General features: G+C 35.3%; 1 protein-coding gene across 9 annotated transcripts in view; it reads right to left on the bottom strand.

The window, feature by feature from the left end:
• TBC1D5 (TBC1 domain family member 5) overlaps positions 1-26,161 on the bottom strand; it is a 336,845-nt gene that overhangs the window by 70,016 nt on the left and 240,668 nt on the right. For all 9 annotated transcript variants that reach the window (XM_081343522.1, XM_081343519.1, XM_081343516.1 and 6 more), the window contains one exon: positions 5,836-5,978. In XM_081343522.1, coding sequence (XP_081199648.1) covers positions 5,836-5,978 — 143 coding nt within the window. The remainder of the gene's footprint in view (positions 1-5,835; positions 5,979-26,161) is intronic.

Raw genomic sequence — 26,161 nt, 5'->3', positions numbered from 1 at the left:
TATGCTACTGGGGAAGAGAAGAGGGCTAGTACTAGTAGCGCCAGAAAGAATGAAGCGACTGGGCCAAAGTTGAAAGGACGCTCAGCTGTGGATGTGTCTGGTGGTGAAAGGAAAGTCCGATGCTGTAAAGACTTTTTCTCCATAGGAACCTGGAATGTAAGATCCATGAATCAAGGCAAGCTGGACGTGGTCAAACAAGAGATGACAAGACTGAACATCGACATCTTAAGTATCAGCAAACTAAAATGGACAGGAATGGGTGAATTTAATTCAGATGATCATCAGGTATACTACTGCGGGCAAGAATCCCTCAGAAGAAATGGAGTAGCCTTCATAGTCAATAAAAGAGTAGGAAAAGCAATACTGGGATACAATCCTCAAAATGACAGAATGATCTCAGTTCGAATCCAAGGCAAACCATTCAATATTACAGTAGTCCAAGTCTATGCCCCAACCACCAGTGCCGAAGAGGATGAAATTGACCGGTTCTATGAATCCCTACAGCACCTTATAGAACTAACACCAAAAAATGATGTCCTTATCGTCATGGGGGATTGGAATGCTAAAGTAGGAAGCCAAAAGATAACCGGAATAACAGGCAAGTTTGGCCTTGGAGTACAAAACGAAGCAGGGCACAGGTTGATAGAATTTTGTCAAGAGAATACAATGGTCATAGCAAACACTCTTTTCCAACAACCCAAGAGACGGCTCTACACATGGACATCACCAGACGGTCAACAAAGAAATCAGATTGACTATGTGCTCTGCAGCCAAAGATGGAGAACCTCTATACAGTCAGTAAAAACAAGACCAGGAGCTGACTGTGGCTCAGACCATGAGCTTCTCGTTGTAAAGTTTAGGCTTAAACTGAAGAAAGTAGGGAAAAGCACTAGGCCACTCAGGTATGAATTAAATCATATCCCTGTTGAATATACAGTAGAGGTGACAAATAGATTTAAGGAATTAGATTTGATAGACAGAGTGCCTGAAGAACTATGGACAGAGGTTCGCAACACTGTACAACAGGTAGCAACCAAAACCATCCCAAAGAAAAAGAAATGCAAGAAAGCAAAATGGCTGTCTGAGGAAGCTTTGCAAATAGCTGAGGAAAGGAGGAAAGCAAAAGGCAAGGGAGAAAAAGAAAGATACGCCCAACTGAATGCAGAATTCTAGAGAATAGCTAGAAGAGATAAGAATGCCTTCTTAAATGAACAGTGCAAAGAAATGGAAGAAAACAATAGAATAGGGAGGACCAGAGATCTTTTCAAGAAAATTGGAGAGATGAAGGGAACGTTTAATGCAAAAATGGGCATGATAAAGGATCAAAACGGCAGGGACCTAACAGAGGCAGAAGAGATTAAGAAGAGGTGGCAAAATTACACAGAAGAACTATACAAGAATGAGCTTAACAACCCTGATAATCACAATGAGGTGGTCACTGACCTCGAGCCAGACATCCTAGAATGTGAAGTGAAGTGGGCCTTAGAAAAGCTGAGCAACAACAAAGCTAGTGGAGGTGACAGTATTCCAGCTGAGCTATTCAAAATCTTAAAAGATGATGCAGTAAAAGTGCTACACTCAATTTGCCAGCAAATTTGGAAAACTCAACAGTGGCCATAGGATTGGAAAAGATCAGTTTACATTCCAATTCCAAAGAAAGACAGTGACAAAGAATGTTCAAACTATCGCACCATTGCACTCATTTCTCATGCTAATAAAGTTATGCTTAAAATCCTACAAGCTAGACTCCAGCAGTATGTGGATCGAGAACTACCAGAAGTACAGGCAGGATTTCGAAGAGGCAGAGGAACTAGAGATCAAATTGCCAACATACGCTGGATCATGGAGAAAGCTAGAGAGTTCCAGAAAAACATCTACTTCTGCTTCATTGACTATGCTAAAGCCTTTGATTGTGTGGATCATAACAAACTGTGGCAAGTTCTTAAAGAGATGGGCGTACCAGAAGAACTAAAGAGCCTCTTGTTGCGAGTGAAGAAGGAGAGTCCAAAGGTTGGGTTGAAACTAAACATTAAGAAAACTAAGATCATGGCATCCGGCCCTCTCAATTCCTGGCAAATAGATGGGGAAGAAATGGAGGTAGTGACAGATTTTATTTTCCTGGGCTCCAAGATCACTGCAGATGGAGACTGTAGCCAAGAAATTAAAAGACGCTTGCTCCTCGGGAGGAAAGCCATGACAAATCTAGACAGCACACTAAAAAGCAGAGACATCACCCTGTCAACAAAAGTGCGTATAGTCAAGGCTATGGTCTTCCCAGTTGCAATGTATGGCAGTGAAAGTTGGACCATAAGAAAGGCTGAGCGCCAAAGAATTGAAGCCTTTGAGCTATGGTGCTGGAGAAGACTCCTGCGAGTCCCTTGGACTGCAAGGCGATCAAACTGGTCAGTCCTAGAGGAGATCAACCCTGACTGCTCTTTAGAAGGCCAGATCCTGAAGTTGAAACTCAAAATACTTTGGCCACCTAATGAGAAGGAAGGACTCACTGGAGAAGAGCTTAATGCTGGGAAAGATTGAGGGCAAGAGAAGAAGGGGACGACAGAGAATGAGGTGGCTGGATGGAGTCACTGAAGCAGTAGGTGTGAGCTTAAATGGACTCCAGAAGATGGTAGAGGACAGGAAGGCCTGGAGGAACATTGTCCATAGGGTCGCGATGGGTCAGACACGTACAATCTTTTTAGATTGTATAAAACTACACACACATACACACACACACACACTTTCTAATTCATGCTTATCATAATACCCTGATGTATTTTGGAGTATTAATTTTATACATTATTAGAAACTGATAAGTTTCTGATCTACTTTAAAAATAAGAATGTAAAAATGTCTGTGGAGATTCTCAGTCATCCAAGTCATGATTGTATCAAAGGTGTTTTTTCAAAAGGCAACTGGACTATTTTAGGATTTTTTTTTTTCTTTCAAAACATTTCACTTCTCATCCAAGAAGCTTCTTCACTTCTGCTTGGATGAGAAGCAATTTTTTTTAAAGAAAAAGCAAACCAAGAAAATCAAGTTGCCTTTTTGGAAAAGCATCTTTGCAACAACCATGACCTGGGTCATTGAGAATCACCATAGACTCTTAAGGATTAGCAATTTCTTAAATTACCTGAATTAGAACATTCAAAGATTCATAAATAAAAGTGAAATAAAAATGGGATTGTGTGTTCAAACAAGTTATTTGTATGTAGACAACAATCTAGAGGATCATAGCACAATTTATGTGAGTAAACGAAGAATTTTTAGAAAATGCTGAATAACAAACTGAACTTCAGATATAATTATACAAAAGAATAAATGGATTAATTTCCAGATAAAATGAGCTACGTTTCTGGAATATATTTTTTTTTACAAAAAAAACCCCTTTTTACATTCTTGTCCAAATGTGCTTTTTAAAAAGGCAAATGGACTTTCTTTATTTTTCTTTGAACACGTTTTGCTTCTTATCCAAATAGAATTGAAGAAGCTTCTTGGATGAGAACTGAAATGTTTTCAAAGAAAAAGAACAACCCAAAAAGTCCAGTTGCCTTTTGGAAAAAGCATTTATGGGACTAATCCTTATAGCAAGTAGAGAAAAATACAACAAGCATACAGGAAAAATATATCTAAGAAATTACGGAAGTAATTCCTCAACTATCCCACTTAACCTCACCCCATCTCAAAAAATGGGGAAGGAGCATATTTATTAGCTATGAAATACTAAACATCGGTTAGAAAATGATTATGGAAATCTGCAATAAGAAGAATGAAATTCAACAATCATATTGGACATAAAATTCCCTGGTTGACCTCCTGAATAGGACTACATACACCAGTATTCCTATAGTATATGGAACAAATATTGCTTTAATATAATACTTTTTACATAATTCAGTACTGATATTTTTATTATATATTCAGTTAGTTTTATATTTCAAATTTACCTTGTTCACTCAAGATACTGTACACAATGTTTCTACCTCACATTTTGCCTACTGCTACAACTCTATGAGGTAGTATGTGACTAGCCTGAAGCCATCCAGCTGGCTTTCATACCAAAAGCTGAACTAGAGCTCATGTTCCCTCATTTTCTAGTCAAGCACCTTAACCATTACACCAACCTGGTACTTATACTGCATTTAATATAGTTTAGTCTTGGCAACTTTAAATCCTTTTGCAGTACCTGAGATTTTAAACTTTCAAGTTTTATAATGTGGCAGCGATGAGATAGTTTTGCTTGCTTATAGTAAACATAAATGAGTGAATTTCATATGTTAAGGATGTGTTTACTGGAACATACCCTGGCAAGTTTTAGAAAATTTAGCAGTTTGTACTTTTAATGGGTTTTAGAAAACAATGAAACATTCATTTCCAACTTGTATGCCATTCACATCAAATGTGATTCCCAAATATCTATTTTATTTAAACATTACTGCAACTTCAGACATAAGAGAAGTTACTTCTATTAAGTAGAAATAAGTAGATTCTTAAACTGGATGGTCCAATCACTAATATTAACTGAGAAGTGCTGTACTTTTAAGTACTTCTATTACTTCTGCTAAGTAATGCTCTATTTTATAAACTCATCTCCTAGCTTTATACTTATTTCTACTCTATTCCTATTGTGAGTATAAAGCTGGGAGAGGAATATAAAGTATAAAGCCCTCGAAGTCTGTCACAAACTACAACTACTTTGTCATAGAAGAATTTCTGAATTGTTTAGCATTGTAAGAGATGGGGGTAAGAAATACTCATTTTGCAAGCTTCCATTATGTTAGTTCAGAGATTTGAACTCAATACCCTCTGCTTCAACACTATTGTGCAAAAAGCCTAGAATTGAGCTGTGTTTTTTTAAAATAAAAGAAACACATTTTTATAATACACAAAATGTATGAGCATTAATTCAACATGCTCTAGAAAACATCTAACTGGGACTGGGTTTACATGGAGGGCAGCTGAACTAATTTTTAGGTAAAATCAACATACATTTTTTGGAGCCAACCTCATATTTTCTGACAGTTGAGAATGGAACAATGTGATGCAATAGAATATGTTTTAAAAAGTAATGTAAATGTTTTCAAAATTCTCTAAAAGTGTATACAGGTTTTTTTGGAAGCTTGGGTAACTCCTTCAGGTCAACTAAAGAACACTGTTTTTTTTTTAGAAGTGTATGAAGAAGAAGTGAAAGTTACGGATTTTTACATTTATAGTGGCAGTAGATTCCTAAACTGGATGGTCCAATTAATAAGATTAATTATTTATTTTATTTATCTTGTACTTTTAAGCATGTTCATGAAACAACTGAGATAATTTTGAGTTAGATTACAAATGTCCTTTATTTACTTCTAAGCTGCCCAAGGTTACTATGCTCAATTGCTTAAGAAAGATTTTTTTCAACTCCAAATTTCATATAACATCTAATTAAAAATCAGTTTCCTCTATAAATTCTCAAATTATGATAAACATTCTGAATTAATTATAATACATGACATTAAATAGTTAATAAAAAGAAAAAAGGACAGAAAAGAATTGCAAAATATGTCAATAATGAAATACTGATTTTTACTCAGTTTGTAATATCTGACAGAAGGTGGCGATCTATACTTACTTTGAACACTACATAATGCAATTCTACTTAGAATTCTGTATATGAAAAGGAGCATAGAAGGAATATGAGCATTAACATGATTTTTACTATTAATGTAATTGCCTTCATATGCTAACAATTAGATACCATCTATTTCCAGTTTAAATACTATATTTCAAGTAGAAAAATAATGCATACTGTACAAGAGCAAGTTATACATATGACTTAGATATAATAGGAATACTTACAGGCATCTCTAATATATAGCAACATAGCTAAGAAAATGTAGTCAACTAAATCAAGAGTGATGCTGTCAGCAAATAAAGCATCCCACACAACAAGAAGGTCCTGAAGGAGAAATTCTCGTCCAAATAGAAGTCTTATCCATCTCCTAGAACGAAATTCCAAGGAACACATCAAAAACTGCTTATCACAGATGAGAAATAATAATTTATAGAAAAATCCAATGCATAATAATTTATTAATAAAGGAGAATATCTGTAGCTCAGGGTTGACATGAAGGGTCTTTAGTGCTTTCTGAGCCTGGTTGTTTTCTTGCAGATGTTTCTTTACCCAAACTAGAAAACTAGTGCTGGTAAGGAGTGCTCTTTGCCAATAGCAAACAACACTCCTTACTAGCACTGATGATACTACCTAGTTTGGGTAATTAAACATCTGCAAGAAAATGAACAAGCTCAGAGAGCACCAAGAACCCCTCATAATAATTTATTAGATACCTGGATGGTACTTATGGTACTGAGGCTTGGCTGTCCATGCAACAGAAAAGAACAAAACAAAATGAAACATTCAGACTTGCTGGAAGCAGATATACCAATTTAGCATACAGTTGAAACATTTAAAGGTAAGTAATTTAGCAAAACAGGATTGTCTTCCAATGATTCATACTTGAGAATGGATGGTCTGCCTGCTGAGGGAACTGTGACTTGGATACAAAATTCTTGATTCTACTTTACTGAGGGAAGACACAAATTGAATCAACAATTTAACCTGATTGTAACCCATAAATTTCTGTCTACTGTAACACAGTTTACTGAATGCAGTATATTTTTCTTTGAGGAATAATTAGGCAAAGTGAAGTAAAATATTTGGTTTATAAGTATTGTTTGGGGGTCATTACTTGACAGAAGGGTCAAACAGGTAGAAAAGGAATTCTAATCAGTAGAATTATGGAGGAGGAGAAGGAAGGACATTCTGGAAATGGGTTCTCCTTGATGGATGGCTGCCATTTTGAGGTTGTTTTTTTAAAACTTTTTCTGAGGACATTTTGCTTTGGGATTAAATTATCTAAGTAATTTTATAAGATGTTTGATATTGGTCTGTTGTCAAAATCCTTTTCATATGATCAGTCTAGACTGCTGGTAGGAACAATATGCTATTTTCTTGTCAGATTTTGACTTGGGGGGGGGGAAGAGAGAAAAGAAGACTTTCTTTCCCCCACAGCAAAAATGAAAGATGTGCAAGATATGTTAGTAATCAAACATGTGCATTTGCAAGTATTTTGTTGTTGACTCTTAGCCTGTTACCATATATGTCTATACCTGTTTTAAAGCTGACCCCAGTGAGAAGAGCCACATTCTGACGTTATATATATATGGCTTTCTTACATGTGCTTTTTTGGCTCCCAAACATTCTGGACTGAGAAGAATGATTCACACAAATTAATTAAGCAGTGATTTTGTAGACATTTGGCTGCATTCTTTCTTAGGGTACCTTAGGGATCACCTGCTGCCGGCATCAACTTCCCTCCGCCCTGTGCGCTCCCACAGAGAGAGCCTCCTCAGGGTGCCACCGGTCAGAGAATGTCGTCTGGTGGCCCCCAGGGGGAGGTCCTTCTCTGTGGGCGCGCCGGATTTATGGAATCGTTTGCCGGTCGAGCTCCGGATGGCGCCCGACCTTCGCTCCTTCCGACGCGATCTGAAGACCTACTTGTTCGAACAAGCCGGCCTGGCCTGATGGGTGATGGGTTTGGGTTTTATTATTGTTTTAATCTATTTTAACTTACTGTTGTAAGCTTTTGGGCACTTTGTTTAATCTCTTTTAATTTTTGTATTCTTGTATTTTATATGTTTGCCCTGTTCACCGCCCTGAGTCCTTCGGGAGAAGGGGGGTATACAAATAAAATTATTATTATTATTATTATTATTATTATTATTATTATTATTATTATTATTATTATTATTATTATTAAACTGGATTTACACAATTATAACTGGAGACACATTGATAATTCATTTTTGAACTTTTGGTATGAAAGTAGTTCTAAGAGTAGATTTCCTCCCCTTCTTCCCAATATGTAAGCCTATATATGGTTTAGAAAATGTCAAATTCTGCATTAACCTGATTACATAAAGAAGTGTATTAAGATGTTTTAAACACTATTTTTGAAATACTATTAAACTGGTAGTTTGTATGCCTACTAATCTTATATTCCTGATCAGCTCAATTATAAAAAGTTGTTATGGAACTGATCAAATGTTTATGAAGTGTGCCTTCCTTTTAAAAGGTGTCTTAGGAAACTGAACCAAATACTTTGCTTAATAAGGTATTAATCCAAGTTATTAAGTAGACATTTATATTATCAAGTTATAACCATTGCAAGTGCAATGCAGGTGTAATTTTCAACTGAGTTTTATGCTAATAGCTGATGCAATTAAAACTCAGAAATATAATAAAATTCTTCATATAATTTAAATAAACAAACACAATATATCTCCCAAATGCTACAAATCACAACTCCGAAAACTTGAAAAGGAAGAGGAAACAACAAATCTTTACACAATTTACTGCTAATTATATCATGCAAGATGTGGAAGATTATGTCTTGGTGACCATCATACAGAAATTATTACTTTTTGCTGTTACAAATATTACTCAGGCTGTGAATGAAATCTTTCTCTTTGCACCAAACTTATGATTCACAGATTGTGAAATTTGTACTAAAAACAGATAAAATTAATACACTAAAAAGAATATTTGTTTCTGTGAGATGGGAAAGGGCAATATGTTGTGACATAGTAGGATTCAATTTTTTAAAAATCAGAAATTCCATTTTCTTTTGTATCATTTTACTATATGGCATTAACTGCGGATACTCAGTCTGGTGGTTTTTTTTAAAAAAAATTGTCTCTTGAGAATATTAAGCATTGGAATGAAGTTATTATTTTCATAGAATTAGAGAATTAAAGGATTTCTCTGCTTTTGAAATCATAAGGATTACAGAGTTGATGGGTATATGTAATTCACACAATTGAAAATTGTTGTGTTTTAACTGCTATCTGTACCTTTTCAGCAACAATGTAGTATCCAATAAACCAAGGACCCCTAAAATCTCTAAATAGCTAGACTACAGCATGCTTTCTCTTCCTATAAAACAAAATAGATGCTCTAAAGAATTATGTCTGAGTCAGAATGTTTTTATACAAATTAACACACTTATAGTGTTCTTTCCAATATGTAGATACAATCTAAGTTTCACTTAATGATACCATTGGACAAGAGGAATCCCTTTCTTTTGAATGGTTGTATAGTTTAATTACAGTTCTGTCCCGTTAATTCTAGCCTCAAATCTGCTACACCTGCAGACTGCAATACTCAAGATAGCGTACCCTTTTATCACATTTCGTAACACAATAATTTGTATTTACCACACCAACATAGAATTGCAAATCAGCCTAAAATACTTAAGGACTTTTTTAAAAACAAAAAACCCATTAATAGTTATTACTATTTCCTTTCTAAAAGGCACAGTCCTATGTTTTACACATGATTTCTGTGTAATTAAACCTTAATATCAAAACAATTTATAATCACTACCTACAAATGGTAGTTTAATAATGACCTTCAAGAGAAATATTAATGTTCTAGAATGGCTTTAAAATATTATTTAAAACTTACAATGAAATTATTTTATTAAGGATTACTGGGAATATCTTATGACTCCAGTTACAAATCATATATAACTGGATTACTGGTATGACAAATAAATAAAATACAAAAAATGCTATATACTATCAAACTATGATTTGAGTACCATTGTAAAATCTGATGTTCACATTTTTAGAACAGAAGCATAATGAAAAAAATAGTATAAATATATAGTACTATACAAAATAGTTCAAGAATACAATTCATATACTGGCATACTACCCCAATTTTCTTCATTTTTGAAGCAGCAAAAATGAAGCATTTTGATAGTTGCCAAACTCAATGAATACTCTTTTATAATGCAGATTAAAATGTTGAAATAGTATGAAAAATCCAAGCTATGTCAATTACTGCTACAAGTTCTAAACTATTTCTCCAACAAGACTATTAGCTCACCCTTTTTAAAAGATTAGGCTCAAATATTCTTGTATAATTTCTTATTTCTTACTTCCCAGAGAAAATGAAAGAATTCAGGAATGAATAACTTCTTAAACAGTGTTTTCCAAAAAGTCAACTTTATTATAGTGAAAAGCAAACTATATTAACAGCTTACGAATTCAATAAAATCCCTTATTAATTAATACATTCCTATTAAAAATCTTAAGACGTCCTCCCTTAAACATGCACTCAGTAACTATGTAGTTCTGATGTTTCTCTAATGTTGAAAGCTATTACATAATTTTTACCAGACTATAGGCAACTAGCTTATCCTCATCTGACAAATGTACAAAAAAAATTCACACACCTTGGAAATTTTGCAATTTATTTGGATTAATATTGTTTCTGTAAAAACATCATAATATAAAACCATAGTAACATATTCCCCTGTTGCACTTTGTTCTCATAACTTTCATTATTTATAAAATATGCCTCAGGTTGCTTTATCTGAACTAAAAAAAGCTCCCATATTCAAAATGGAATCTTGAAAATTATTGCTTTTCCTTGAAAATGGTATGACTTTCTTAAGTTTTTTTTTCATTATCTTCTTTTAAAAGACTTTTAAAAATAATAATGTGGTTACTCTTATTATTGTTAAGAAAAGTAGGGTAAATAAATTGAAACAGAGCAAAAATTATATTTTGCTTATCACCTACTGTTAGTATTGTGGAATCTCTCTTGGTTTCATCATTTTTATTCATGAATATTGAAAGATGTGTTGCTGAAAGAATGCATCAATTCAGACAGGTATACACATGTATTTATAATTTTAATAGACAATATAACATGACTATGGAAGAAATGCTGTCCCAGATCTAATATATACCAACATGAATTTTGCATGTGGGGTACTGATATTTAGACTACAAGACTACATCTCTCCTTCACACTCCCAATTGAACACATTGTCAAGGATAGAAAAGGATGGAAATAGCATGCACAGATCATTCTCTATTCAGAGGGAAACCGCATATGCATTAAACTGAATGCCTGAAAAAGAACTCAGATGTGATCAAAAACAAAAGGAACCACAACTAGTAGAGACAGCTTAGTAAAGTGGCAAGAAAGAAAATTGTTTTGCATGAATTCATTTCTCTATTTTCTCTCATGTAAGTGACTGTTTTTCATTGCAATAAAGGAAGGTGGTAGGAAAACCTGTTGGTGAGCTGTTTAGTCCCAAAACCAACTACCAAAACCAAATTTAAAGCACATACTTGGTTTCCAAAGCTTTCTGCAAAGCATAGCCATTAATAGATATGAAAGAATAGAGGCTAATATTTGATTAAAATATTAACTCCAGTTTTAGAACATATTCTAATGATGCACACTTTTCTGGCTTTATGGTCTGCCAATGGGTTGGAATTAACAGCACCAAGCACCCTACTATCCTATTTAGGAATTTTGGAAGTTGTACTTTCAGACTAGCTGGATAGCACTAGGTTGGGGAGGTCTGCTTTAAGCTTCAAGCAAAGCCTGTTTTCAATTTTGGTAGCTCAGGCCACTTTGTCAGGAAGCCTAGAGAAAAGACATGTCAAACTCATGATGTCAGGTGACTTCGTGCAACGTATCGGGACTGTTTTGCCATTGCCAGCAATGGGGTGGGTGTGGCTTCCGTGTGATGTGTCTGGCCCGGGGCTGGCAGTTTGACACCCCTGCTATAGAACATTCTGAAGGATATTGTTCTGGAAATTCTTGATCAAGGAAAAACTAACTTTTCAAAAAGCAGAATGGATTTATTGTCACAACAATATTTCATGTTATGCCTAAATTGACTTCCGAAACTAAAGTAAGCTGCCCTTAAAAGGCCACAGACAGCAGTCCATTTCTATCCATTAGTTTGGCTAATAATGCCTTCGTATATTCATGAATAAAGTCATTATCATCAATCTTCCAGTTATACTGACCAGTTGAATAATTATTTATGCATATACCCAAGAAATCCTGGGTGGCTTCTTACTGTTTATACAATTGTTGAAAAACTTAGTAAACATTCGAAACGTATGGCAATGATGATTTAAGCATTTGCCTAAGCAAAAAAAAATATGCTAAATCAATGCTTTATTTATATCTTTAGTAAGATGTAGCATATATTTTTTGACATTCTTGAGCTATTACAGTACTAAAACTAAACTGCTAGGTTGCACTTGGCAGTGTTACAAATATGCCATGTAACCTTTTTAAATGCTATTTAGCAATTAAAAATCTTTAAAACAAAGCTGCATATAAGTTCACTACATTTTAATGTATGATTTATTAATTTTACAACACAGTTTTGGCATGTAGTTTTTATATTGCTGCCTGTTAAAGAATGATTGGGTAATGAAGTACTTCAGAGTCAAGTCCCATAGATTTCAATTAGGATTACTCCAGGGCAAACATAAGTAGGATAGCAGTCATATTCTATTTTACATATGACTTATAAAACAACAGACATACGTTTTCTAAAATAAACTGCCTACAGCTAGCAGAGATGCATGGTGGGAATTTAGTCACTTTGGGTGGAAGACAATGGACTCATTTAATTATCCACATATTCCTGAAGAAACCCTCTTGGTAATAAAAGATTCAGATGAAAAAAAAACAGTGACTTCATTAATTAACTACCATATTTGCTGAAAAATGTGCACTAAATAATGCAGCATAGAAATTGTGGTTCTTCTAGATGATTGTCTGCAGAGTCTGCATGTGTATGTGAGAGACAGAGAGAAAAAAGCAATGCCTATGCAGCTTCTAATTATTCCAATTATCATGGCACACTATGAAAACTTGATTAATAACACTGAAGATATTGTTGTGGCAATTAGCCATATGGTTGTGGGACTTTATTCTGTCACGATTTAGCCATTAGCATCTACTTATGTTCGTCAGAACAGTGCATCCGTGACAAGTTGAAGTTCCGCTCACCTTGTCGATTCCCCTGTGAGGCACACTAGAGAACTGTTTATTCCTGGGAGCCCTTTGCCAGAGTAAATTTTTCATGTGGCATCCGGTCTGACTGGGGACAAATGTCAAGTAGCTAATGCAACAACCCATCAAGCTTAGCTCTCTCTACAAAGATACTTGGTAAATTGCTTGTCAAAACAGACTTATTTCAAAAAACATTTGACCAAGGAAATTAATGTCAAGTGACTTGTACTGAATGTTTTGAGTGTTAGTAATTCAAACAATATGCACCTTCCATTATTTAGACATGATGAAAAGTTCTATCCTGGATTTTGTACAACTGCATGCATTACAGTTACATGTGAAATGTATACTTTACAAGGCCAGGGATTGTGGATTCACTGTCAGTTTGGGTTCAGCACAATTTGGAAGATGTAATCCTTTTTTAATGGGAGTCCATTATCTTCCCCCCAATGTGTGTTTGAAGACAGAGAGAGAGGGAGAGGGGGGGAGGGAAAGAGAGAAATATTTTTTCAGTTGGTTGGACTCACAGCTGACCTACTTGAACATTAGATCAGGGCTTTTCAACCAGTGGTACGGGTACCACCTGTGGTACATTGGCACCTGGCAGGTGGTACACGACCATCCTAGAAAAGTGGTAGCGGTGGAGGGAAATGAGCTGAACCAGTGGCAGCACCGCACAAGCCTGAGAGAGAGATGGCTGGAGCTGCAGGGCTGTCAGGGCTGAGCGGAAGCGCCAGGATCAGCACCAGGCTCCAGCTGGAGCTCGGCACTGATCCTGGCACTTCTGCTGAGCCCAGAAGAAGCACCGATCAGCTGGAATGTTGCAGCATCTCCAGGGTGATTTACATTCAGATGCTTGCCAACTGATTCATATTTATGACGGTCACAGTGTCCCAGAGTCATGTGAAGTGACCAAAACCTGCTGCAACCACCCAGCAGACAGGGGGAACAAAAACCAAACACCCCCCATCCCACCCTCGCTGCCAATCCTCAACAGAAATGCTTACAACAATGAAAACCTCGGACAGGGGAAAGAGTGCCACCAGGCGGGCAGGCCGGTGTCTTGCTCGGCTGTGGTTTGGGGGGGCACTTTTTTCAGTGCCATTGTAATTGCAAACAGTCAATAAGCAAACTGTTGTAAGTTGAGGACTACCTGTACTTCATCACTTAATCCCTTTGGGGGGGGTCATTAAGTTATTGACACCTTGCTAGGCGACTGGTGGTACTTGGATGTTGCCATATCCTAAAAGTGGTATAATGGGTGAAAAAGTTGAAAAGCTCTGCATTAGATAACTCAGGGAGTGCCCCCAGTGCTCCCACTGGGACAAAAACAAAAAAGGATCATACAAGTAAGTATTTTAAGGAAGCAGGAAAAATATGGCTTATAAAAGGACTATTTCTTTGTTAGAAACATAGGATTGTAAGTGGTTTAAGTTTTAGATAAGCTGTAGCAAACTTTTTGTAGAAAACTCTCCTACTGGTTAGAGAAAATTTGGAAATCAGAAGCAATGTTTTCATATTATTATTTTGCATTTACATTGCACATGTCCTCTTATGGTACTGTAAGTCATAATAAGCTCCACTTTCAAGTAGTTATTTGAATCTGGCTCGCCAAAGGACCTGTCCAGCACGTTAATCATTATACCACACCAATTGTATTTTTAACCAACCTCACTAGATTCTATGTATGTATGTATATATGTATTCATCTATTTTATGTAGTTCTCCACCACCATATAGAAATACAGAAACCTAAGGCAACTCATGCAAGCCCAGAACATGTGTATTATGCATGAACAGCAATTCTTACCCATTAAAAAGAGGGTTATTACATTTTGTACAGTTACAGCTTTCAAGTATTATTCACAGACAGTCCCTTATAGAACACACTGCAATAACCTCCCTCGAAATAACATGGGAAACTCTTGTTAGGGCAACATTTCTGCTCCAGAAAGAGTTGCAACTGGCACACCAACCAAAGCCAAAGAAAATCACCCCAGATACAGCCTCCAATATTACCTACTTAACACTAACCATAACTCATTATAGAGTGATAGGTTTGGTCTTTCAGGAAAAGTGCTATTCCATCTAGAACCAAGGTAAGAATGCCAAAAAATTCTGGAAAAAAGAATGTTTCAACCTGTTTCTAACATTGGCCTCTCCCAATGACTTCAAATAAATTGAAATAGTTGAGGAAAGAAAGAAAGAAAGACCCTACAGTGGCCCTACCCTGTGTATTAAAAAGAAGGAGTCCTTATTCTCAACCTTTTGAGGAGTCAATGGAAGTAAATATATTGAGACATCTAAGAGGTCATCCAACAGTGCAACTAATGTGGTTCTGTCCTATACCCAGGCCACAATCCAGACAGAAAAGGATGCAGAAAATTGGCTCATCTAGAGCACACTGAAAATCCCAACATTCTTTCAACAACCTTTTCCAGAATGGGAAAGCTGCATACTAGATGATAGTGGTCTAATACAGCTGCATCCATGGAGTCCCTTTTCAGGAAGAGGTCAATTGGGATTCTGGAGCAAATTTGATTATTGCCAAAATTCAGTTTACAAAATGGAATGAATCACTCTAAATGCTGGGATGCACTCCAACATTAATAAGAGTGAAGTCACCACAGTGTAAGTTGAAACATGAGGTCAGGTTTATATCTGATCTTCCCCTCTTGATGCTCTAAGTTATCTCTCCACTGTCTTCCAGAATATGATGAGGCTGGCAAATTCAGGAACAAGAACCACTTAGATTTTGGAAAGCATTGGTATTGATAAAAAGGTAATGTAACAGCACTGTGTAAGTCGGCTAAAGTAATTTTCAATATCAACTTACAACTCGTATAATTTGGGCAGAATTACACTGACTTTCTTATGCTTTCCCCTCCATTGTGCTGAGATGTCTTTATTTCAACCGTTCACTTTTATCATTCACGTTCTGAAGGGTCCTGCTATACATTTCATCCCAAATATTTAATAAAATTATCACCTAATCAAGTCAATTAAAATTATAATATGTTGATAATCTCTGGAGTTTGCTTCTAGTTATGGATTCAGACTGTACACTCCTGCAGAGATAGTAAAATGACAGTATGCAGCTCATGGTAAGTTATTTGTTAGATTCAAACCCCACTTTTTATTTTAAGACTTTTAACTGTCATAATGATGTTGTCTTCTATCATTTGTCCCCCACTGCAACAATCCTATGAAATAGATTGGACTAAAAGAGGGTGACTGGCCAGTGACCAGTCCCAAGGGTATTTTTTTTAAAAGGCAAGTGACTTTGTTTTTCTTAAAGATGTTTTGCTTTGCATCCAACACTTCAATCATAAGTGAAGAAGTTTCTTGGATGAGAAACGAAATGTCCTCAAGGAAAAACGAAGTCCAGTTGCCTTTTGAAAAAGAACCTTTGGGACAACCATGACCTGGATGACTGAAAATCTCCATAGATGGTGAGTTGAAGGTGAACAAACTACAGTAGTTTTCCCCAGTGCCAGTGTAACATCTTAATCTAGCACTCTAACTGAAATGTGATAAATCTTTCCCAAATGGCAGCCAAAGGGTTAAATTAGAATTAGTTATCAGAAGCATTTTCCAAAGATAGACAAGACAGAAGTCCCATGAAGAAGAATGCAGAACTTAAAAACTGTTAATCATAATTCTTTAAATCTATACCATATTTGTATTCTTAGCACTGATGAATTTTAATTTAACATGATGGTGGCATTTTTAAAAAGTAGTACTAAAGTACACTTAGAATGGGATAATGTTAGTAGTATAGTGTCTGGGCTGTATTTGGAGATCTTGTATGGAATAGTAAAGATGTGTGGCGACAAATATTTTTGCAATATAGAATTATGCCTATATTTCTGGACTTTAAGTATATCCCTGGTATTAAATATACACTGGTTAATAGTGATTCTGTTATCTGTTCTGATCTTAGACACTTTCATTCTGCTGCATAATTCTTTTCCAGAATGTTTGGAAGCATCATGAGTATTGAAAAAAGTGGTTCCAAACAACCCAGATACATATTTAAAATGCCCCGCCCCGGCTTTTAAATAAATACATTTTAAAAACAGGGTAAATATTCTAGTGGAATAAACAGATATGGCCAATATGAACTGTAGCATCTAGCTAAACTGACTGTTAGAAACTCCTGACTGAAAAAGAAAGTTAATAAGAAAGTAAATAGAAATGAAACTGCTGAGGTTATAGATGTTCCACTGAACTGCTACTGAAAGTACCATATCATCTATTTTTTAAAGCTTTTTGAAAAGAGATGCTGGAAGGACAGCATTATAGCATCGCATGACGTATTGTAACTTTTTCCCCATTGCCGGCAATGGGGTAGGCGCAGTTTCGGAGTGACGCATCCAGCCCACGGGCCGGCAGTTTTACATGCCTGAACTACATTGTCCTCCACTGTTTGTCCTACTAGAATATTTGAAAACCAACTTCCAAAGGGTTTATGGTGAAAGATAGAACAATGCCTTATTTGATTGACCTACTGATGTTCATGGTTTTATAATTTTGTCTTAGCTTTATCATTGATGTTTTATTTTAAATCCTTGTTTTGCTCTTAGCTCACATCATGATTAAAACAGATCATGTCCCCTTTTTGGAACATCAAATTCTTTCAATTTCAGAATTATTATATAAGCATAAATGTATAATATAAACAAATAATATTGAATTAAAACTGCAAAATTTTCAATTTTTTTAAAAATTAAGCTATATCTAAGATAATTTGTGCTTTAAAAATACTAAAAGGCTATAACTTACAATGACTAAACAAGGCTATATGATGTTATCAACAATTAACAATATCTAAAATAATGATTAAATAGCCTATAGCAGTGATGGTGAACCTTTTAGAGACCGAGTGCCCAAATTGCAACCCAAAACCCACTTATGTATTGTCGGGTGCTGGGTGGGCGTGTCCCACTGGGTGGGCGTGGCTGTGGTGGTAACGGCAGACTGGGTGGGACTAAAAAGTTCAATCAATTCCAACATTGCAAGATCTTTTTTTTTCCTGCGAGAAGTTGAAATTGATTGATTGATTGATTGAACCTTTTTTTTTGCCCATGGCGGCAGAGGCCTAAAGTGAAAAGGTTTTATAAAACCCAGCTGAAGGGCTAGGACTGGGGCGATGGCATGCGTGCCCACAGAGAGGGCTCTGTGTGCCAGTTGTGGCACGCATGCCATAGGTTCGCCACCATGGGCCTATAACTACAGTACTTCTAATAATGGATTCTTTGAAGACATTAACCAGTTGGAAAGATGACTGCTTCTCTAAGTATTTCCTCCAAGTATGAGTTAAGAGTGGCATTCTCATATGCTGAAAGGCATAAGGTTGCCAAGAATAGAAAGAAGATGCTAGACTAGACTGGTCTTTGGTCTGCCAAGTACACTTCTTTTTATTTTCCTAGAATGCTTGAAAATTAGATATCTAACTCTCTTAGGACTATGCAAATCATTTAAAAGAGGTGCTTTGTAACATGAGTGAGTTCTTGGAAAGCAGGTATTTTATTTATTAATCAGCCAGATATTTAGCCTGGATTTGGCATTTTTATCCAACTATCGAGTGCTTTCCAGATGTCTGATGGTGTTTCAGGATGAAAGCTGTTCCAAGTAAAGTGGCATTGCGCAATTGACTGATGGTGATTTTGTCAATGCCCATGGTGCTCAAGTGGTGCTCCAGTTGTTTTGGGATTGCACCTATGACTGTTGGTATTATCTTTAAATAATAGAATAACAGAGTTGAAAAGACCTTGGAGGTTTTCTAGTCCAACCCCCTACTAAAGCAGGAGACCCTATATCACTTCAGACAAGTGGTTGTCCAATCTCTTCTTAAAAATCTCCAGTGATGGAGCATCACAACTTTTGAAGGCAAGCTGTTCCATTGATTATTTGTTCTAATTGTCAGGAAATTTCTCCTTAGTGCTAGGTTGCTTCTATTCTTGATTAGTTTCTATCCCTTGCTTCTTGTCCTGCCTTCAGATGCTTTGGAAAATCTCCTTTTCTTTGTGACAGGCCCTTAGATATTGGAACACTTCTATCATGTCACCCTAGTCCCTGTTTTCATTAAATCAGATAAACCCAATTCCTAAAACCGTTCCTTATGTTTTAGCCTCCAGTACACTAATTATCTTTGTTGCTCTTCTCTGCACTCTTGTAGTTTCACATCTTTTTTATACAGTGTTGTCCAAAACTGAACACAATATTCCAAGTGTGGTCTTACCAGGGCATTATAAAGTGATATTAACACTTCACATAATCTTGAATCTATTCCTCTGTTCATGCAGCATAGGACTGCATTAGCTTTTTTGGTGACTGTAGCATTCTGCTGGCTCATATTTAAGTGGTTGTTTACTAGAACTTCAAGATCCCTCTCATAATCACTGCTATTGAACCAGGTACTGGTATCTCCTATTCAATACCTGTGCATTTAGTTTTCTTGTCTAAGAGTAGGACCTTGCTTTTGTCATCAATGAATTTTGTTAGATAGGGGTCAGTGTTCAAGTCTGTTGAGCTCCCTCTGTATCTTGAGCCTATCTTTTGGAATGTTGCTATTCCCGCCAGATTGGTGTCATCTGCAAATTAGGTAGGTTCCCCTTATATCTCTTCATCTAAATTGTTTAGGAAGATATTGAAGAGTACTAGGTCTAAGAAAGAGCATTGAGGTACCCCACTGCATACTTCCCTCCATATAAATGCAGTTCCATTAGAGCAAGACAGTTGGTCAGCCAGTTACAAATTTATCTGGTGTGATGCTGTCTAACCCACGTTTCTATCTTATCAAATAGTTGGTTGTGGTCTGCTTTATCAAACGACTTACTGAAATCCAAGTAAATTATATCCACAGCATTTCATTGGTTCACTAATTTTGTCACATTGTTAAATAACGCAATAAGATTTGTCTGGCATGACCTGTTGTTGACAAACCCATGTTAGCTTCTGGTTATGATTTTGTTTGCTCCTAGGTGTTTGCAGATTTGATGCTTGATTACCTTTTCCAGGATCTTCTCAGGTGTTGATGTAAGACTGATAGGTCTATAGTTTCCTGGATACATTTTTTTCCAGTCATTTGGTAGTTACTCAGTAGCTACCTGGTGGTCCAGGATCTTTGAAAAATATGGTTCAATAGTTCTGAGATCACATCTGCTAGCTCCTTCAGAACCCTCATATTTGGCCCTGTTGATTTGAACTTGTGGAGAGTGGACAGGTGTTCTCTTACTATTTTTGCTAATTTTGACTTGCATTCCAAGAGCAGTGGTTGTGCAGTGGTTAGGATACAGTATTGCAGGCTAATTCTGCTGACTGCCAATTGCCAGCAGTTTGGCAGTTCTATTCTTACCGGCTCAAATTTGACTCAGCCTTCCATCCTTCTGAGGTTGATAAAATGGGGACTTAAGATTGTTGGAGGCAATATGTTGACTCTGTAAATTGCTTAGAGAGGACTGCAAAGCATTGTGAAACAGTATATAAATCTAAGTGCTGCTGCTATTGCTAATCTGTATTTTACAGTAATTTTTTATATATTGGATTTTTTTTCCCTTTTGTGTAAAGACAGATGCAAAAAGTGAGTTAAGCAGTTTTGGTTTCCGTCTGCTACTCGTCACCTACTTGCTATTTGCTCCCATTAATGGACCAATTGTTTTCTTGACTTTTTTCTTGTTCTTCACGTTTATATATTACATATTTTTCTTGTTTTTTTAATATGCTTTTTATTATTTTTTTCTTTGTTTTCTTTTGTCACAGTCATTCTATTTCTATTTGCAGGTCTTTATATTTTATAATTTTCTCCAGTTCTTTCTCTTCTCTTCTGCTGTCTCCAGATACTACCATGTCCACTGTCCAGACTTTTTTGTCTTTCTTATTGGCTATTGTTAAATCTGGGCTGCTATGTAGCAGGTGTTTATCTGTTTGAATTCTAATGTCCCAGAGCACTTCAGTTTCTTCATTTTTTTATTAGTTTGTATATTTTGTGCTCCCACCAGTTCTGGCTTGCAGGCAAATCATATTTCTTCCAATGCACCATTATTGCTACTTCGTCATGCTGCTCAGTCTGTGCAATCTTCCTGCAACAGCTGAGTGATCCACTGTTTCTTCAGCTTCTTTGTAGAGACGATATTTGCTATCTGTTGCTGTCTTCTAAATTCTGGCATTGTATGTATTTGTTTTTAAAGTTTGGTCTTGTGCAGCCAGAATTAGCCACTCCTGTCTCTTTCTTCAATTCTCCTGTTTTTAACCATTACCAGCTCTTGTTATCTGCTTTGCCTATTATTTTTTTAATGTGTTGGCTATGTAATATTTTGTCTGACTTTTTTTATTCTTGATTTGGTCTTTCTTGTAAACCAGTTTTTCTTCTCTCCAGTACTCATAAATCTTCATGTATACTAGTTCCAGTGCATCTTAGTCACTGTCCTTCAGATACTTGTTCAATGTCCTTTTTCCTTTTTCAATTCTTTGATATACTTGCAACCTTCCACATCACCTATTTGGCTAGGTTAAGTAAAGTCTACCAACATCACAGTGAAAATAAAGAGCATGATTCATTGTCATTATTTTTCTGGTCTTCTTAGCCAGGACTTTTAGTTCTGCTTGAGTTCAGTCCACTATTCTAGCTGTATATCTACTGACTGGAATTGTCCAGGGGTTTATTGCCTTGATAGTATTTTAAATGTCTTTATTACTATTAATATTAGAGTTTTTAATTCCACCTTCATTACTTTTTATAAATATCTTAAGGCACTAAATATACACAATACTTATTCAATTGTTATAGCGGACATTGTTTTTACTAGGTCTGCTTTAATGAATCCAGATAATTTTTAAATAGCTTTCTTCTGGAAAAGAGAAGGCTAGGCATTTTTGGCATCTTAGGGGGAAGCAAAAAAATCAAATATACTAAACAAATGCTTCTTAATGAAAATAACATTTAAAACTGACAGACCTTTTCTCAGTTTAGCCATTACAGAAAGAAAAGTCTACAATCTTGGATTCTTCAGGGGAACTTTCTGACTTGCATTCTCTTTGTAATTGTCCTAATAATTCTGAAGACAAACTTTCAGAATTGAAATTACCACTGGTCTAGAAAAGTATCCCACTTCCATAGAATCCAAAGAAAGATCTTGAGCGGTTGAGATTTGTTCTTTGAACTGATTTTCTCTTCCCTGTTTGGCACATAAGGTTTGTGTTGACAAGGCTAAAGAGGACAGAAATATAGAGCAAGCTGAGAAATGTTCCATAATGAAAATAATTACTTTGTCCTTTCCTGAAATGTCTTAATGCCTTCAGCTGCAGAATGCTGATCCCTGGCATTTCCCAGGATCTCTTTTGAGGTTCATTGTGACTTTATGAGTTAATCACGTCAGGAATAGTCATTTTAACTCACATGCCTTTAGGAGTAATTACACATTTAAATGATTAAACAAATCAGGAAAAAAGTCTACTGCCTAACGAAAGGAGTTAGTGCTGAAATCATTTTTTATATATTAGTATCACAAGTCATTTGTAAATAACACGTTCATTTTAGAGATGTAAAGAGCTCTGTCATGCCCTCAGAAATAAATTATATTTTATTGGTGCCCGGGTGTTTTGTAATTTCTATTTATTTGCTGCAAGAGTGAAGAATTAAGATCGAGTAGTTTATTTCACCAAAAGACTGACAAATGGCTCATTAGATACTTATAGAACTGAAGCTAATTGTATGGTTTTGGGGGGAGGTATTAATTGTCATAACTGCCTGCTTAACTAACTAATGTTGAGTCACACAAAGTTTGTCCTATCTCTGCATTTTCATTGAAGTTAAAACATTTTGCATGCTGAAAGAAAACAGGCAGCGGGAGAAGGGGGGAGATGTCACAAACCAAGTACTATTTGGATTGGAAGACCAGGTAGGAGGAGTAACTGAGGATTAATGTTTCCCACTGGAGACACCAATGACTGCCATCTCCAAATTGCAGTCACCTCACATCATGTAACAGCTTGAATCACAGATATTCCAAGATTCCCCTTCCCCCCAATTACAAATTAAATATAATTTACATTACTTAGGGTTTTTTTATTTCATCGGAGACATAAGGTCAGAATTGATTGAATATGTACTACCTGCATGTAATGATTTCAGTTTTTCACAATCATGTGCTAATGCTCCACAGTAATGGCCTATGGATGAAGAGACAGATGTACTACCAGTCATTCGCTACACATTTGCATTAACAAATCATCATTTAATTGAAGCCCATCCAACAAGTTTATGCTACTTAAATAAAGTTCGTTTCAATAAAGGATGATACATGGTTAGTAACTGCAATGAAACCAAGAGCAGGGTGTGGGAAGGGATTATTTTCAGAACATAGATTTAAGGATGCTTAAGGATATTTCTATTAATTTTTACTTTGCTGTTAAGTAAACTACCTGATTTCTAACTACCTGTTCCAAGCCAGTTCAGTCTGAAATTAGGTAATTTACTCTTTGAAATAAATTATTTTGTAACAGTACAATTTCATGCTTTGCAGATTTTATTTCTAACCCAAATACAGAACAGAGCATGAACTGTGAGCTAAATTTTTAGGCAAATTCTAACAAGTTTCATACTGTGCTATTATCAAAATATCTTAATTCTTTCTTTTCCCTTATGGTTTAACTGTCTTACTGCCAACTATAAATTTGCCACTGAAATTAAAAATCTACTTGCCTGTCTGCAACTTTGATATCATTATTGTTACTTATATAAAACCTGTTTAGGGAACAATTTATAGATCTATTTTAACAGAATACTAAATGTTCATATGTTATAACATGACATACAACAAAAAGGAGTATGAAGAGGGCAAAGATCTCAAGATTAATGTCACTAAGAAACTTAGTAAAAGAGTGCTGTTTTATTATACCAAAATTAATTTTATGAATTAAAAATCAATAATATTCAATAATTTAAAGACTGGTTGGAAACCTGGCCACATGAAGGTTGACTGAATCTCACTGGTTTCAGTAAGGTGTAAACTCTAACTGAACAGGATTTTAGTAATACTGGTCACACAAAGCAGTTCTAAGGCTGATGTGCTATTAAGTTTCAACTGCATGTTCTTAAGACTATCAGTAAGCCTTATCAAGACTGAATTAATAGGCACACCTCTAGTTAAGTTACTAACATTATTTTAAAATAATGGATAATCTAAACAAATTAATCCTCAAAATCAGTATGAAGAATAACTAAAAATGTACTATATAATCTATGAAACAAGAAAGCTGCTTTGTTTTTCTACAAAACATTTCTATTACATATGACTTTTAAAAAACATTTATCTTACAATTCTAAGTTCTACTATCTATGAAGGCAAGATAAAATGACACCTTTACATAAAAATATACCTTGGAATTCAAACTCTATACAGTTTAAGAAGACCGCAAAACATTTTTCTTACTTTTAAAATGGTATATTAATGAAACACAGTCCTAAAGAAGAAAGAACCCCACTGTGCCCTGTCAGTATGTTCTCTATGCTCTTTTTATATGCTAACTCAGAATAGTAATTACAGATCTTGTAAGTTGACTTCTGTTTTCCAGAAATATGAGTTGTACATAAAACATGCCTTTTCATCACAACAATTACCATTAATCAAAACACTGAAAGCTAATACCACTCAAGTCCAACCTACTGCTGTGCCTAGCAATATATCAAACTGTCTGTTGTCAAACACTCTATACAAACTTAAACACTTATCACAGCAAAGAAAAAGTACATGCTATTTTTAAGTTAAATATAGTATTTTAAAAGTATAAAAATACCTCTTACTTTTTGAGTTTAATATTACATCACTGTAGATTAAAAACATGCATTCAATATTCTTGTTTCTAATAAGGAAATAAGCAATCCTAACAAATAAAAATATTTACTAGATTAAACATGAAATACTAATAAACATATTGGTTCAAAATCTTGGCACTTGAACAGCAAATGTTTTATCAGAAACAATGTTATTGTTAATAAGACTGTACATAACTGAAGTTTGTATATTTATTTAATTGTTGCCTAACATGCTATTAAGTTCTATTATATCCAAGCTGCATATGTACAAACCATGAATTTTGCAAAATGAGATGGTATACCTCAGTACTAAAGCATGTAATTCTTATTTAACCTAGGAAAATATTTATATAAATAATTCTTATAAGAATTCTCATACTGTACTTTGACAACCCTGTCCAATAAATCATAATAGTTTCCATGTAACAAAATGCAAGCTCTGTAGTCTAACCAAGTAAATACTATCTACTAGAGTCCATCCAAATTTCTTTGTTTTTTGCAATCATCACTTGGGTGATGTCAACTTCCTAGAAAAAGAGAGGCATGGGGACTCTAACACAGGCCCTAGTTGCCAATGTTTTATTATAGATTTGTTAGTCAAGTTTGCTCAATCATAATTAATTTTTTATTTATGTGTTTTCTTCATGTTTTCTTTCTTGTTCCCATCTCCACTCTCTCCACAGAATATACCTTGGATGAAAAAAGGCATCCAAGGTTCATAGCTTCAATATTATACAAAGTGAAATGCGTATCTAAACTTAAATGAAAGATGGTACTTAAAGAAGAAAAAAAATCCACTGCATATAGTTAGACTTCACTTCTGAACACATCTAAGATGTGCTATTATTGAAATATAGTGATTGGTATAACTATGATCTATATTATAAAAAAGCTTTGATAAAAGAGAAAGATGATGCTCTGTTACATTTCTATTGAACTGGTTATTAACAAAAATAGCATATTCAGTAAAACTATTTTATTTTTCTTAAAAAATATTTGCATAAAATCTGTATGTTCCATTAACCCTTTCTGCACCGAGTCATATTACCTTCATATACACAGTATTCTTTTAGAAAACCTAATCTAAGTAACTATGGGGAGATCTTGTCTACCCTTGAAAAACTGCAAATAAAGATGTCAGCTATTGAGTATATTTGTGGCATCTCCAGCAGCTGCTGTTAAATACCAGCTGGTCTAGCTGATTAAAATTACCTCTGAGTTGGTATTATAAAGATGCCTGGGCAGCATTGCTGTATTAATGGATTATTGAGTGAGCGATGAAAACCTTGGCCAGCTGATGCGTTTTATTACAGATAGGCTTTATGATGTGTAATCACTGTAATTTTTACAACTAGAGAAAATAGGAGGGGGACAAAGATTAAAAAAAACTCACAAAAACCAGTTTGACTAAATATTCTTGCTTTCTGTTATCTAGCTGTTGGAACATTATTTTCTCTCTAAAAGTA

This window comes from Vipera berus (genome assembly GCF_964194415.1).
Source record: "Vipera berus genome assembly, chromosome: Z".
Taxonomy (NCBI): domain Eukaryota; kingdom Metazoa; phylum Chordata; class Lepidosauria; order Squamata; family Viperidae; genus Vipera; species Vipera berus.
Note: the sequence above shows the minus strand (reverse complement) of the source record. Positions and strands in the feature narration are given on the sequence as shown.